At 42.8% G+C, this 16,644-nt stretch overlaps 1 protein-coding gene across 1 annotated transcript; it reads right to left on the bottom strand.

The window, feature by feature from the left end:
- Positions 1–6,783: 6,783 nt before the first annotated feature.
- On the bottom strand, positions 6,784–15,618 carry LOC115178809 (TOG array regulator of axonemal microtubules protein 1-like). The gene is made up of 7 exons (XM_029740139.1): positions 15,531–15,618; positions 14,409–15,141; positions 14,105–14,210; positions 13,718–13,953; positions 7,969–8,127; positions 7,137–7,268; positions 6,784–6,804 (listed from the first exon to the last, which is right to left on the bottom strand). The coding sequence occupies exons 2-7, from the start codon at positions 14,603–14,605 to the stop codon at positions 6,795–6,797; spliced, it is 840 nt and encodes a 279-aa protein (XP_029595999.1). The 5' UTR covers positions 14,606–15,141; positions 15,531–15,618; the 3' UTR covers positions 6,784–6,794.
- Between the last annotated feature and the right edge of the window lie 1,026 nt (positions 15,619–16,644).

The following is a 16,644-nucleotide window of genomic DNA, read 5'->3' on the forward strand; positions in this document are numbered from 1 at the left end:
TAATAATCATAGTAGTTGTCGAGGGTGCAACAAGCACGTCCGGTGAACAGGTCAGGGTTCCATAGCCGCAGGCAGAACAGTTGAAACTGGAGCAGCAGCATGGCCAGGTGGACTGGGGACAACAAGGAGTCATCATGCCAGGTAGTCCTGAGGCATGGTCCTAGGGCTCAGGTCCTCCGAGAGAAAGAAAGAAAGAGAGAAAGAGAGAATTAGAGAGAGCATATTTAAATTCACACAGGACACCGGATAAGACAAGAGAAATACTCCAGATGTAACAGACTGACCCTAGCCCCCCGACACATAAACTACTGCAGCATAAATACTGGAGGCTGAGACAGGAGGGATCAGAAGACACTGTGGCACCATCCGATGATACCCCCGGACAGGGCCAAACAGGCAGGATATAACCCCACCCACTTTGCCAAAGCACAGTCCCCACACTACTAGAGGGATGTCTACAACCACCAACTAACCGTCCTAAGACAAGGCCGAGTATAGCCCACAAAGATCTCCGCCATGGCACAACCCAAGGGGGGGCGCCAACCCAGACAGGAAGACCACGTCAGTGACGCACCCCTCCCATGGACAGCATGGAAGAACACCAGTAAGCCAGTGACTCAGCCCCTGTAATAGGGTTAGAGGCAGAGAATCCCAGTGGAAAGAGGGGAACCGTCAAGGCAGAGACAGCAAGGGCGGTTCGTTGCTCCAGCCTTTCCGTTCACCTTCACACTCCTGGGCCAGACTATTTTTGCAATGTTACGTAGATGGAAAAAAGCTGTCCTTGTGACAGTCTTGATATGTTCTTCAAAAGAGAGATCAGGGTCCAGAGTAACGCCGAGGTCCTTCACAGTTTTATTTGAGACGACTGTACAACCATCCAGATTAATTGTCAGATTCAACAGAAGATCTCTTTGTTTCTTGGGACCTAGAACAAGCATCTCTGTTTTGTCCGAGTTTAAAAGTAGAACGTTTGCAGCCATCCACTTCCTTATGTCTGAAACACAGGCTTCTAGCGAGGGCAATTTTGGGGCTTCACCATGTTTCATTGAAATGTACAGCTGTGTGTCATCCGCATAGCAGTGAAATTTAACATTATGTTTTCGAATGACATCCCCAAGAGGTAAAATATATAGTGAAAACAATAGTGGTCCTAAAACGGAACCTTGAGGAACCCCGAAATGTACAATTGATTTGTCAGAGGACAAACCATTCACAGAGACAAACTGATATCTTTCCGACAGATAAGATCTAAACCAGGCCAGAACTTGTCCATGTAGACCAATTTGGGTTTCCAATCTCTCCAAAAGAATGTGGTGATCGATGGTATCAAAAGTGGCACTAAGATCTAGGAGCACGAGGACAGATGCAGAGCCTCGGTCTGACGTCATTAAAAGGTCATTTACCACCTTCACAAGTGCAGTCTCGGTGCTATGATGGGGTCTAAAACCAGACTGAAGCGTTTCGTATACATTGTTTGTTTTCAGGAAGGCAGTGAGTTGCTGTGCAACAACTTTTTCTAAAATTTTTGAGAGGAATGGAAGATTTGATATAGGCCGATAGTTTTTTTATAATTTCTGGGTCAAGATTCGGCTTTTTCAAGAGAGGCTTTATTACTGCCACATTTAGTGAGCTTGGTACACATCCGGTGGATAGAGAGCCGTTTATTATGTTCAACATAGGAGGGCCAAGCACAGGAAGCAGCTCTTTCAGTAGTTTAGTTGGAATAGGGTCCAGTATGCAGCTTGAGGGTTTGGAGGCCATGATTATTTTCATCATTGTGTCAAGAGATATAGTACTAAAACACTTTAGTATCTCCCTTGATCCTAGGTCCTGGCAGAGTTGTGCAGACTCAGGACAATGGAGCTTTGGAGGAATACCATTGCATCCGCCGTGGAGCCTAGTTTCACAATATTACCATATCCCAGCTGTTTGCCGTAGTTTTTAAATAATCACAAAAAACAGGCCTTATTTTAGGGCATTTTTCACCCTGCCAGCTCCTATTAGTTCTATTGAGCACCGTGGCACCAACTCGCTTTCCGAATGTTCTATTCCCAGCCCATTGTTCTACATCACAATGCCTGCTTCGCTATTGTTGGCAATGAGACCTGCCCACGTTGTAACATAAACAACAACAAAAAATCGTCCCATTGTTTCCTATAGTGGAAATATACAGTTGAAGTCGGAAGTTAACATACACCTTAGCCAAATACTTTTAAACTCAGTTTTTCACAATTCATTTAATCCTAGTAAAAACTCCCTGTTTTAGGTCAGTTAGGATCACTACTTTATTTTAAGAATGTGAAATGTCAGAATAATAGTAGAGAGAATGATTTATTTCAGCTTTTATATCTTTCATCACATTCCCAGTGGGTCAGAAGTTTACATACACTCAATTAGTATTTGGTAGCATTGCCTTTAAATTGTTTAACTTGGGTCAAACGTTTCGAGTAGCCTTCCACAAGCTTCCCACAATAAGTTGGGTGAATTTTGGCCCATTCCTCCTGACAGAGCTGGCGTAACTGAGTCAGGTTTGTAGGCCTCGTTGCTCACACAAGCTTTTTCAGTTCTGCCCACAAATGTTCCATAGTATTGAGATCAGGGCTTTGTGATGGCCACTCCAACACCTTGACTTTGTTGTCCATAAGCTATTTTGTGTGTGTGTGCGTTTTGGAGTGTCAGTGTAAGTGTAGGGTTAGAGTCCAGTGAGTGTATATCGAGCCTGTGCAAGAGAGTCAATGCAGATAATAATAACAAATATTAATAAAAAATGGGTGTCAATGCAAATAGTCCGGGTAACCATTTGATTAACTGTTCAGCAGTGCTATGGCTTAGGGGTAGAAGCTGTTAAGGAGCCTTTTGGCTCTCCGGGACCGCTTGCTGTGCAGTAGCAGAGAGAACAGTCTATGACTTGGGTGGCTGGAGCCTTTGACAATTTTTAGGGCCTTCCTCTGACACTGCCTGGTAGTGAGCTTGAAGAATATTGAAAAGAATAATGAGCAAATGTTGCAGAATCCAGGTGTGGAAAGCTCTTAGACACTTACCCAGAAAGACTCACAGCTGTAATCGCTGCCAAAGGTGCTTGTACAAAGTATTGGCTCAAGGGTGTGAATACTTATGTAAATTAGATATTTCAGTATTAAATACTCAATACATTTGCAAACATTTCTTAATATATGTTTTCACTTTTTCATTATGGTGTACTGTGTGTAGCTTGGTGAGAGAAAAAACATATATTTAATCCATTTTGAATTCAGACTGTAACACAACAAAATGTGGAATAAGTCAAGGTGTATGAATACTTTCTGAAGGCACTGTAGACAAGGATGGGGGCTTGGGGTTTTGATGGGAAAGCTCTAGACTTTACAGGGAAGGACCATGGTTAGCAGGGTTGGCCTCCATTCCATTTCAACTCAATTAACTCTGAAAATGAAGTCAAATGCAGTTCATGAGTTCACTCAGTTCAGGAAACAACAAATTCATTGAATTGGATTTTCTACGTTTTCAAATGTCCAATTGCTACATTTGCTGAGCTGAGCCAGACTGGAATGGAATCAGAGTTTTGCAGGCAGATCACCCGTGATACAAGTCAGTATTCGACATCCATCCATGGCTGAGGATGTCAGGATATGACGTGAAAACCGGCCACTAGGGGCAACAGTGAGCGCTGTTACCTTTAAGTAAGTTTTGGTTTTTCTAGGACATTGTGGATGTGGATAAGCATCTGCCTCTGACTCCAAAGGTTTCATGGTTGAATCCAGCGATAGAAAGTCATTTTTGATAGTTTTGTTATAAGCCTATCCCAAACCTTACCCCTTACCTTAACCATTTGGAGTTAATGCCTAACCTTAAGATTTCGGAGTTAATGCCTAAACTTAACCTTAAAATCCGGAGTTAATCCGTAAATTTAACCTTAAACACTTTGAGATTTAACATTTGGAACAACTTTGAAATTTGAAGTTTGAGAAACATGGATGAACGTCTAACTCTGATGTGAGACTGAGACCTTGCAGAAATGTTGACACTTGCTGATAGATTTGTGGATCCAGGATCACATGTTGGGATGTGGCTCCCTCTAGCGGTATATAGACTTACCCACACTCCAGGGTTTCAACCAGGGTTTTATGTTAATGTCAGCTCTAATGACTTATGGTGACGGCATCAACAATCTCTGCATCATTCAAGTCTGTTGCTTTGTGAGAAGGTGTTAAAGTTCACAGATAGCCATTGTTATGTAAAAAACAGCTGAAAAGAACACAGAGCATTGCCTTGGCCCCAAATGAGAGCAGGTCTACCAGATCCATGTGTAAAATACTGGGGTAAATCCTGTATGGAAATGCACCATTAGAAGCTGGATGTAGAAACCAATGGTATAAATTCTGGGTGGTCGTGGTTGTGAGGCACCATCTTTTACTTGAGCATTATTTAGGTCACTGTAAACAAGGGCAACAAAGCCCAAATCCTGTGATAATCAAACAGAACAGAAAATACAACAACCACTGTTGTAATGTGTGGCGGAAAGAAGCAAACATTATTTTTGTCCCCACCAGTGACTACCCTTTTCCACTTGTGCTCTAACTAGCTATCCCCCTTTCCCTTTCTTTAAATATTCTCATGAATGGATTTCACATGAATTCTTGGTTATTCCCATCTATGCAAATGGTATGTCTGGCATCTAGTGGTGTTTTGCAGTATGACATGACTGGAGTCCTGTCTATCTCTGACATGCTGACCAGACCAGTTGCAAAATAAATGAACACATACATGTTATTCAATCATTGCACGCGCGCAAGCATCTGCTTAGCCAGGTGCTAAAATACAACTTGGTTCTATTTGTGGCAAGTCCTGTATCTTCCATCTCCTCATTTGTTTTTAGGAGCATATACCCACGTGCCATCTCCTCATTGGTTTTAAGGAGCATATATCAAATCAAATTTCAAATCAAATTTATTTATAAAGCCCTTCTTACATCAGCTGATATCTCAAAGTACTGTACAGAAACCCAGCCTAAAACCCCAAACAGCAAGCAATGCAGGTGTAGAAGCACGGTGGCTAGGAACAACTCCCTAGAAAGGCCAGAACCTAGGAAGAAACCTAGAGAGGAACCAGGCTATGAGGGGTGACCAGTCCTCTTCTGGCTGTGCCGGGTGGAGATTATAACAGAACATGGCCAAGATGTTCAAATGTTCATAGATGGCCAGCAGGGTCAAATAATAATAATCACAGTGGTTGCCGAGGGTGCAACAGGTCAGAACCTCAGGAGTAAATGTCAGTTGGCTTTTCATAGCCGTTCATTCAGAGTATCTCTACCGCTCCTGCTGTCTCTGGAGATTTGAAAACAGCAGGTCTGGGACAGGTAGCACGTCCGGTGAACAGGTCAGGGTTCCATAGCCACAGGCAGAACAGTTGAAACTGGAGCAGCAGCACAGCCAGGTGGACAGGGGTCAGCATGGAGTCATCAGGCAAGGTAGTCCTGAGGCATGGTCCTAGGGCTCAGGTCATCCGAGAGAGAGAGAGAGAGAGAGAGAGAGAGAGAGAGAGAGAGAGAGAAAGAGAGAGAGAAAGAGAGAGAGAGAGAAAAAGAAAGAAAGAATTAGAGAGAGCATACTTAAATTCACACAGGACACCGGAAAAGACAGGAGAAATACTCCAGATATAACAGACTGACCCTAGCTCCCCGACACATAAACTACTGCAGCATAAATACTGGAGGCTGAGACAGGAGAGGTCAGGAGACACTGTGGCCCCATCCGACGATACCCCCGGACAGGGCCAAACAGGCAGGATATAACCCTACCCACTTTGCCAAAGCACAGCCCCCACACCACTAGAGGGATAGCTTCAACCACCAACTTACCATCCTGAGACAGGGCCGAGTATAGTCCACAAAGATCTCCGCCACGGCACAACCCAAGGGGGGGCACCAACCCAGACTGAAGGATCACGTCAGTGACTCAACCCACTCAAGTGACGCACCCCTCCTCGAGACGGCATGGAAGAGCATCAGTAAGCAAATTGATATAAAACATCCCCACTAAATGTTTTTAAATGCTCACGAATTTCTACAAAATGAGCACAAATTTATATTAAACATGGCTACAAATTATGAAACGAGCTCACGAATTGTAAAACGTCCACGTACTGTAATATACATCCACTATACTTTTAGTTTTGGATGTTATGATGATATTCCCTGGAGGTCGGGGCCCACAGGGCAGGTGCCATGCATGCCCATTCGGTAATCTGGCCCTGATCATGAAATTAAACTACAGGTATTGTTGTTACACATCCTCACACTGTCTTGGAGGATAAAACTGAGACTGTAGCCAGCTTCCATTTTACCTAATTTTATTGTCCAAAGAATGTTCTCATAGTCCAGAAGCATTGGATGAAAATCCACAATGTTGGTGCCATGCAGGAGCACTGACCAATCTGCCTCCAAAAGAGGACTGCTGGTTTTGAGGATGGTGTGGAGGTCAGTGGTTGATGATCTGAGCACCCCCTGAGATGGTGAGTATGGTTTCAGTAGACCACTATTGAGCTGGTAGATCAGATAGGAGCTTCGAGGAAAGGTCATTTAGTGCTTTGAATGTGGTTCATATTGCCTTATAGTGAATTCAGGACTTGGACAGGGAGTCGATGCAGCTTAAAGATGCATTTACATGGGGTTTGGATGATAGTGTCAAATTTCTTAGAATGAGCGAAAATATTGGAGTTTGGGGACTGGAGGGGATAATAGTCAAGTTGGGAAATGTGCAAATATTTAGATACAAACATATAGTCAATTTGGGGATTATTCAGATATTCCTGTTGAAAAAGAGAAAAGAGAGAAAGATATAATCTTACAGTATATTAAATTCATCCCATTGGGCCAAAACTGGTTGAATAAACGTTGTTTCCACCTCATTTCAACAACCAAAAAAATCTATGTGATGACGGTAAATCAATGTGGAAAACACAATTAGATTTTTTTCACCCAACTTTTAACCAACATTTTTGGTTAATTTCACATTGGTTGATTTTCCAAATTTAAATCAAAACTAGACATTGAACTGATGTCTGTGCCCAGCGGGATTGGAGTTCTGTAATCATATCAGTTCATTTGTCATACTTCTTCTAATCATTCAGAGAGAATGTACCTTTCTTTGAGGTTAACCTTTGAGATGACCTCCCTCAAGGATTCTCGCTCTTTCCTCGGAGCGAATTTGTCCCACATTTTAGCAAAGTCGCCATTGGTGGCCATGTTTCTCAAGATATTGCGACTATGATGCCTGTGGACAAAGATTTTAATATCATCTTAAACGTGCAACATATCAAATCATTTCTGCTGTCTGTGATTAAAAACAGTAATCAATTGATGGCAACCTGAGAAAAAATATCCCATCAAAATAAGACATACATTAGGTCGAATATGCAAAAGGGTCGAGAGCCGTGCGTCCTGCGAAACACAACCCAGCCAAGCCGTACTACTTCTTGACACAAAGCCCGCTTAACCTGGAAGCCAGCTGCATCAATGTGTCGGAGAAAACACCATACACCTGGCGACCGTGTCAGCGTGCATTGGTCACCACAGGAGGTCGCTAGTTGGCGATGGGAGAAGAACAGTGTGCCTGGAGTTGGATTTTCCTATGCCATGTAGCACTTATTTGTGTTTATAATTTTTCCTATTTGTTTTCAATTACTATTCCCCTCCAAGAGAACCTGTGGTTGTTTTGGAATACCTAAAATCCGCAATTCAATCCATGACACCCTTTAGCATAGATGATGTAGACAGCCGACAATGTGGCTTTTAAAGGCAATTTCAATTTGTATTCGTGGTAAACGCTGCAGATGTCGACTCAAGAGTAAATTACCTTTACAAGCTGCATTGTCGGCGATCTAGTGCTATAGCGAGCCATGGATTGAATCACGGCCTAAATTAAGGCCGGCCATTATGTTTAAGCAAGCGACTTTACAGGAGGAACATCCCACCTGACTTCCTGTGCAGGGTCCACAGCCAGTTTACTGACGGCAATCAAGAAACGGTCAGTGAGGTCTTTCTTCCCCGACAGGAGACGAGCCATCCCCATGACCTCAGCCAGTCTCTCCAGGTGCTGAGCAGTGCAGCTCCTCACCGCAGCATTACGGTGGCTGAGGAAGGAAAAACAGAGCACATCAGTTACATGTCATAGAGATACATGAGTTAGGAGACGAATGATAATGGATTGTATTGATGAAGTCTCATCGATGGATCAAAATGTTCAGTAAGACTTTATATTAAAGTCCCTTAATATACCATTTATAAACTGTTTGTGAAGAGTTCAATTACCATTTGTTAATCATTATTCCTACATTTGTAAATGTCAATGAGAAATCTATAAATAGTTATTTACACATTTATAAACGCTATTTTAAATGATTTGTTCATGATTTATCAGATAGTTAATAAGGTATTTGATCATAGTGCCTTGTATATGATTTCATAATGTTAAATACCTTTCCACTCTCAGTCCAATTCTTGCTAGACAATGTCAACTCATTGCCTATAAATATACATATTTATAAATGTATTTATATTCCAGCCCAGGCACAATTTCGATTTTGGTCACTAGATGGCAGCAGTGTCAGTGCAAATCTTAGACTGATCCAATGAACCATTGTGTATCTGTTCAAAATGTTGTATCAAGACTGCCCAAATGTGCCTAATTGGTTTATCAATACATTGTGCAAACAATAGATTGATATTCTTTCACTGTAATACCTACTATAAATTGGACAGTGCAGTTAAATTAACAAGAATTTAAGCTTTCTGCCCATATCTGTCCTGGGAAATGTTTTTGTTACTTACAACCTCATGCTAATCACATTTGCCTACATTAGCTCAACCGTCCCGCGGGGGGGACACTGATCCCGTAGAGGTTTAATATCATAATGTTTCTTAAGACCTGCCTAAATGAAAACATGTGAATATTTGTGATGGTGTATATTAAATTGATTGACTTTGTAGTGTGGTAGTATTTGATATATAACTATTTATACATTAAAATGTTTATCTTTTATGCTATAAAGATCCTTAAAATATGCAAGCAAGCATTAGGCAATGAGTTGACATTGACTAGCAAGAATTGGACTGAGAGTGGAAAGGTATTTAACATTATGAAATCATATACAAGGCATTAACAAACATTACAATGCAATACCTTATGCATGATCAGAGAGGGAGAGAGAGAGAGAGAAGTCATAGCCTGAAAGGCCATGCCCCAAGAGTCGCTGGGGTGGAGAGAGAGAGAGCGTATCTCACTAGCGCAGGTCAGGAACAAAGAAAAAGAGAGATACAATGAATCTAAGACTCTTAAAAGCCTCTGAGTTGTTAAAATAAAACAATGTGAGTTGTTAACCAATATGCTACTATAAAAGTGAACTTCCAATCAGATATCAGACCTACAGATGTAAACACAACTGAAACTCTGCTACCCAGAGTGGTGATGAGGGGGTTGGCGAGATAATTGAAATTATAAACCGGGTGGTTCGAGCCCTGAATGCTGATTGGCTGAAAGCTGGGGCGTATAACCTACCATTTGGTTTTGAAATATTGAAGTATTTTTTTGTAAACAACAGGAAAAGGTGACTAAGAAGCACTCATAATTTCAAATAGGCTACATGTCGTATTAAACAGCATATAAACACTCTAAATAGGTCAGGAGTCAGACGTGTAGCCTGATACGAAATGTATTTGTAGTTGAGTTAAAATGGTTATTCCATCAAACTTCAAATAATTAGAATAGTACACAACGCAGAACAGAACAACCAGGTTGAGAGCCAAAGCCCGCGAACAGGAATATTCCAAGTTCAGACAGAAGGGGGGAGTCAGATCGCTTTGATCGCCAGGAACTTTACTTTTGGTGTCTATTTTTAATTGTTGCGCTACTGGTGCTGCCTGTTGATGTTAGGTAGGCAGTTACAGTAGCTGAATGATGTTAACATCTTCGGGTTTTGTTAATGTATTTTATTTCATCTGGGTGCATGCATCACCTACTAACACCCTGGTGCTACCCGTAGCTGCCGTTCTTATCAGTCCGAGAAAACCCAGAGAGAAAGGTGTGTCTTGATATGACTCCTTTGTAGAAGTCCATATCGTGAAATAAATAAAACATCCCAAGGTTAATGCTGTAGATATTGTTGTTATAAGGGAATGTGAGACTATAGAAACATGTAACTGTGAGTTTTATTGTTGTTATTAATATAGTTTACAGAGTGCTAAAAGTGCTGCTGTTGCTAGCTAGCGTGCCTTTCTGTGATGCAGACTGGGAGCTAACAGTACGGGCGTTGCATTATGGGAGATGTAGTTTGGTCCTCTAAGGTATGAATGGGATAGTGGCGATTTCACGTTGTAACTTGTTTGTGCTGCAGTGTTTTTTGTAAATGAGTTGTTGTATTTTGGTACTGTCAACACTATGGCGCACGCGCGCAGGCAGTTTGGGTTCCGTGTAAGCTCAGCATTTAAACAGCATTTTGTTGTATTAAATCGTTATAGTCTATCAATTGCACATACATGCTGATTGACTTACTTAGAATGAAATACAAATTAAATAAAAATGCCTCATTAGGCTCAGTCTACAGTGCCTTTGAATTCATTTTTAGAAACACGAGTTTGGCCAGAGTCTGTAGCTTCAGGCTCATGTGATTGTGCCTGGAGAGCAGGCCAGCCGCAGAGAATACGCTCTCAGCTCTTGCAGAGCCACTTGGGATGCTAAACACCGTTTGGGCCACTAATGCCCGGCTGGGCAGGGATGCGTAGTTATTTTTATTTTGTTCTGTAGGTAGGCCTAAAGGATTTTAGGTCAAATATCCCTATCAAAACAGAACGCTCCTTGAAAGAGGTAATAGAGTTAGTTAACATGCCATCAATGATGGCCTATTGTGTAGATAATAGAAGGAAAATTAACTGAACTTTTTAGAGATAATTTTTTGTTTATAAATAATGCGCTAAAATGACACCTACCTAGCTACCCACCTCGTTCCTTTCTGTTAGCATGTACACGTAGTAAGTACATGCTTTCGGGATACCTGTCTTTTCATTCTTTAGTTGTGGACACTACATAACCGCACTCCCTCTCTTGCTCTTGGTCCTCCTCATCTTTGTAAGTCTCCTTGATTTTTCACCTGTGTGTTTTATCAGCTTCTTTATGAAGATATTTAGAATATTAGATGACAGTAGCTAAAGCAAGGTGCTATAGCAGCACACAAGTAGACTACAAATGCATGTTGGGCCGGGCATGCCCTGAGCTTGTAAAATGAGTGCTACTGGAGCACTACTGGAGCGAAATTGAAGGGGGCGAGAAAGTCGAAGCTCCAGCCTCTGGGAAACTTGCTCCACGATCCAGTCAAATAGGGCAAGCTCCACTCCTCACTCCGCTCACATACTCTGGCATGGCCACACCCTAGGTGGGACTGACTTTGCAGCTATCTGCATCTCAGTCAGACATGTCGCGTTGGAGCCTATTTGTGCTCTGTTCTAACAAATCTCGCTGCGCATCATGTAGAAATGACCTAGTCTGATCATGCTCTTTTTCATATGCTTGAAGTTCTGCTTCCAATTGCTCTATGCTGCGCTCTGATTTCCTCTGGGAAGTTCATCAGTAGTTTGCTGTGTTGCTATTAGTTTTTCCCGAGTAAAAGCACAGCAAGCTATAGAATTAACATTCTCTCGTATTTTTTCTTATGCATGTCAATACACTGAGTATACAAAACATTAAGAACGTCTTCTCTTTCCATGACAGACTGACCAGGTGAATCCAATTATTGATGTCACTTGTTAAATCCACTTCAATCAGTATAAATGAAGGGGAGGTGACAGGTTAAATAAGGATTTTAAAGTTTTGAGACAATGTAATATTGCCTTTGTGTAGCTGGTGTAGAGGAGTCAGGCGCAGGACAGCAGATATGAGTAATAAACATAATTTACTCAAATATTCACAAATACAACGCAATAATTCGAGGCCACAATAACGGACCGTATTACAAACAAACAATCACTCACAAACAAACATGGAGGAACAGAGGATTAAATAATGAACAAGTAATTGGGGGAATGAAATTACATTTACGTCATTTAGCAGACGCTGTTATCCAGAGCGACTTACAGTAGTGAATGCATACATTTTTTTATTTTTTATTTCTTCCTGTGCTGGCCCCCCGTGGGAATTGAACCCACAACCCTGGTGTTGCAAACACCATGCTCTACCAACTGAGCTACAGGGAAGGCTAAATCAGGTGTGTAAGACAAGGACAAAACAAATGGAAAATTTGATTTGATTTGATTTGAAAATGAAAAGTAGATCGGCGATGGCTAGAAGGTCGGTGACGTAGACCGCCGAACGCCGCCCGAACAAGGAGAGGGACCGACCTCGGCGGAAGTCGTGACAGACAATATGGACATGGATTGTGTATGTGTGCCATTCAGAGGGTGAATGGGCAAGACAATATTTAAGTGCCTTTGAACGTGGGGCTAGGGTCATTATGTTATAATCCGGTGTAATTCTCCTGTCTTATCTGGTGTCCTGTGTGATCATATAAATGCTCCCTCTAATTCTCCTATCTTTCTCGCTCTCCCCTCTCGGAAGACCTGAGCCCTAGGACCATGCCTCAGGACTATCTGGCCTGACGACTCCTGGCTGTCCCCGTCCCTAGTCCACCTGGTCGTGCTGCTGACCCTGTTTCTGCTGTTCTGCCTGCATGTGGCAAGTCAGTTAAGAACAAACTCTTATTTTCAATAACGGACTAGGAACAGTGGGTTAACTGCCTTGTTCAGGGGCAGAACGACAGATTTTTACCTTGTCAGCTCGGGGATTCGATCTTGCAACCTTTTGGTTACAAGTCCAATGCGCTAACCACTAGGCTACCTGCTGCCCCAATAGAATAATAGAATAGAATAAACTCAAATTTAGTCCAAAGTATCTGTAAGATATATCACATCGGGGTCACCATTTACTGTAGTGTCGAATTACAGGAAATTAACTTTAATATGCACATGTTTCTCTCCGCCGTCAAGAGGGGTGCCATAATTTTTGGGGGCCCGCTTGGTGTGGGGGCCTCCCAACCAAACCTCCCCAAGAGGCTAAAGAGGCTAGAGCCGGCCCTGCTCTGGAGCATCACTTTCATATAAAGTGTTAACAAATGTTCTTGTGTAGAGATGACATACATCCACTGCTAATTAGGTCCGGGACGATACCAGTATCCAAAACACGAAGCGGATTTATACAGCAGGTTTTTAAAGGACCAAAGAGTGAGATCTGCTTTGTGTTTTCATTTTTGCCATTGAAAATATATTGCGATACTGGCATTGTCCCGGCCCTAATACTTGCCTTCATTGCACATTTAGACTTGCCATTTGTACTTGCCATTTGCCTTCATTGCACATTTATACATCCCACTTAATAACATACATTGTACTTAATTGTTTTACTTGTACATTTTTTGCACTCTTTTATTTGCACTTCTGGTCAGATGCTAACTGCATTTCGTTGTACTGTACTTGTACTATGACAGTAAAGTTGAATCTAATCTAATGTGTGGTATACCTAAGCGAGCAGTGACCATTTTGCACCAGAAAGTTCAGGTCTGTTTGGAGTGAATCCTAACTTCCACTCGAGTCAAACTTTCAATGTGAGACAAAGTGAACATTTGTGGAAGTCCGGATCTACCCCTTAGTGAGTGTTAATTGACCCCTCTCCCTCTTTACCTCAGCCCACCGACCAGCAGGGCATTCATGACACGGGTAGGGGTGCAGCTCTGCACCATGTGACCCAGGGCACAGTTGGCGCCCTGCCGGATGAAGGTGTTGGCCTCGCTGGCTTTGTGCAGCAGCACGCGTGCCGTCCCCTCCACCTCACTGTCCATGGCCCTCTGGAGGTGGACGTACATGTCACCCAGTGTGGCCATGGCAGCACAGGACACTGCAGAGCGCAGGTTCTTCACCTGAATCATAATAACATGCACAGGACCAGCTATTAATGTTGAGCAGTACGACCCACGAACATCAGAAACGTGACACAATAATTTGACTTGTTCTCCAAATGTAGCAGATTGGTGCAGATGAATGAATAGGGCAGTGAATGAATACAGCCACCTCATTTATAATGGCAAGGCAGATATCATGGAGTTTAGGCATCAGTATGTCCATGTGGTTCTGAGCCATCACACGGACAGAGGTCAAGCCCTCGATCTTCTTCTCCCTGCAATTCAGTGAAAGAAACGTAAGCAATTTCCACAACATTTTCCAAAAACATTATAATGATGTTCATCAATTAGGACTCTGGTCTCTTAATTTCAGAAGTTTCTACGCTCTGTAGCTCAAATCTACATTTCCAAGGACACTACACTGTGCTTCCTTTAGCCTAGCTCCATTGGTCTTGTCTACAGTGAATGCTCACCAGTCATCAGAGGCAGAGTGGAGCAGCTTGAAGGTCTTAGTCAGGGCCTGCTCTGGGTTGGACAGGGGCTGCAATCTGGCCTGGTCCTGACTTTTCTTTATTTGGCCCTTTGGCTCACTGGCTGCCTTCTTGTCTATGGGTTGACAGCAGACATCTATCTCTCTGTGAACTGTATTTATGTATTTACTCATTTCCATATCTGTTTGTAGCTTTTAACACTAGAACATCTTAGTTCATTATGATATCATTTTAAATTTAGCACACATTTTTTGGTGCTCACCCTGCTCAGAAGCAGGGTCTAATTCGCCTTGAGCAAAGGTTATCTCACTGTGCAACAGGCAAAGCAAGTGTGGAAAAATGTCTTAGCCCTGGGCTAAAGCCATTTGTGTCCCTTCCCTTCCTACTATCAGTCTACCTAGCTTCATCTCCCTGTCTAATTTAAATTAGTGTGAGTACATGAGAGGGACTGACCTGAGCCGGTGGCAGCCTTTTGAAGGCTAAGGAACCTTGTAGGCCGAGGCAGTTTGCTCCTGGGCTTGGTAGGAGGGGGAGCAGGCCTGGGTGGGCTGTCACGCGACTTTACCGGGGTCCCAACATCCAAGTAGTCACGGAGCTCCGCAGGGGTGTTCATATCCACTGAGCTCAGGCTTCCCAGAGAGCTGGTGGCTATTTCCCCCATGGACATGGCCGAGCCCAAACTTCTCCTGCCCATGGCCTTCACCTCATGTACCACCTTTGGCGTAGACCAGAAAAGATTGCTCCCATCATAGAAATGCATATAGAACTAGTATATACATAAACTAATACACAGAGATCCTGTATTCTAGGATCTATTATATCATGCCGTCAAAGAGAGTATCCTTTCTAACCTGTACCCCCGCACACTGTACCCCCTCAACTAACCTGTACCCCCGCACACTGACTCGGTACCGATACCCCCTGTATATAGCCTCGTTATTGTTATGTCATTGTGTTACTTTTATTATTATTATTGTTTACATTAGTTTATTTGTTAAATATTTTCCTAACTCTTCTTGAACTGCACTGTTGGTTTCACAGTAAGGTCTACACTTGTGTTTTCACAAATTTTCACATTTACAATAAATTCAAAGTCCATCCTACCTTCCAGGCCTCCTCCTTCAGGTGAGCCTCGATGTCCCTCACCTCCTCCATCAGGTCAATGGGTCTGTTGTTGTCAGCACAGCCCTGGTCCAACTGGACTTTCAGGGCTTTGACTCCCCGCCTGCCCTTCTTCTTCTTGCCCCTCTTGGAGGGAGCTCCAGTGGGAGGGACGGGAACAGGCCGCACGCTACTGCTGCTGAATGACTTATTCACCTGGATGGACTCCAGAGAGTGAGATCCGGGTCGAACTTGGGCTCCGTCCACCCCCACCACGTTCTTCAGTGGGGCCAGAGCTATGTGTTCAAGCCTTCGTGGCAAAGGCCTCGGTGGAGCTTTCGGCCGCGGAATGCACTGAATAGAGGGGACGAAGTGGTGCGCGAAGGTGCTGCCAACCCCGATGAGAGCAGTCCGGACATAATTCTCATGGATAGCACTTATCTTTCTTTGCTTTGCTTCCATGGCCTCTCTCTCAGCTCTCTGCATCTGCAGAAGTCTGGCATCACTGATGAAGCCACGATGGCCCTCTGGGGTTGGGTAGCTCTCCTGATAGCCCTGGATCACAATGGTATAGTATGAAATGAATAGCAGAAGTGAAGTAGTCAAAATAGTTTCTACAGTGTGTCATATAAAGCTTTTAAGCTAAAGATGTTATGGATATAGGCCTACTGTATGTCGATGAAACCACAAAATAAACACAGTGATATTTTTGAAAAACTGATGAGCCTTACAAAACTTGAAAACTTGTCCTGGTCATCCTGTTGGTTTAAAGCCATGTTTTGCTTCCTCAAGTTTTTGATGACGCTCTTCATCTGAGAGTTCTCCTTCTGGAGTTTGTCAAACTCACTTGATTTTCTTCCTCGATAAGCCATTGATGATAAATATTAACACTATCAAAATAAGAACTTAACCTATCTCTGTGAGAGATCTATCATGAAATGAGTGGAAATGATATTTTGCTTGTCAGATGGAACCAGCAATGATATCATGGCAAGGATTCCATTACATTGTGATGTCATAATGGGGTCTGTTGACAGTGCTGAGCACATCAGCACATGGTGAACATTCATGAAACTTTTTGATTCCCATATAAAATCATAAATATGTGTGTATATAT

This window comes from Salmo trutta, chromosome 38 (genome assembly GCF_901001165.1).
Source record: "Salmo trutta chromosome 38, fSalTru1.1, whole genome shotgun sequence".
Lineage (NCBI taxonomy): Eukaryota > Metazoa > Chordata > Actinopteri > Salmoniformes > Salmonidae > Salmo > Salmo trutta.

Coding starts and splice junctions, on each gene's coding strand:
- LOC115178809 (XM_029740139.1), bottom strand. CDS start 14,605: ATGGAAATGAGTAAATACATAAATACAGTTCACAGAGAGATAGATGTC. Junction 13,954..14,104: donor GCCTTGCCATTATAAATGAG/GTGGCTGTATTC, acceptor ATTATGATTCAG/GTGAAGAACCTGCGCTCTGC. Junction 7,269..7,968: donor GACCCTGCACAGGAAGTCAG/GTGGGATGTTCC, acceptor CTTTGTCCACAG/GCATCATAGTCGCAATATCT.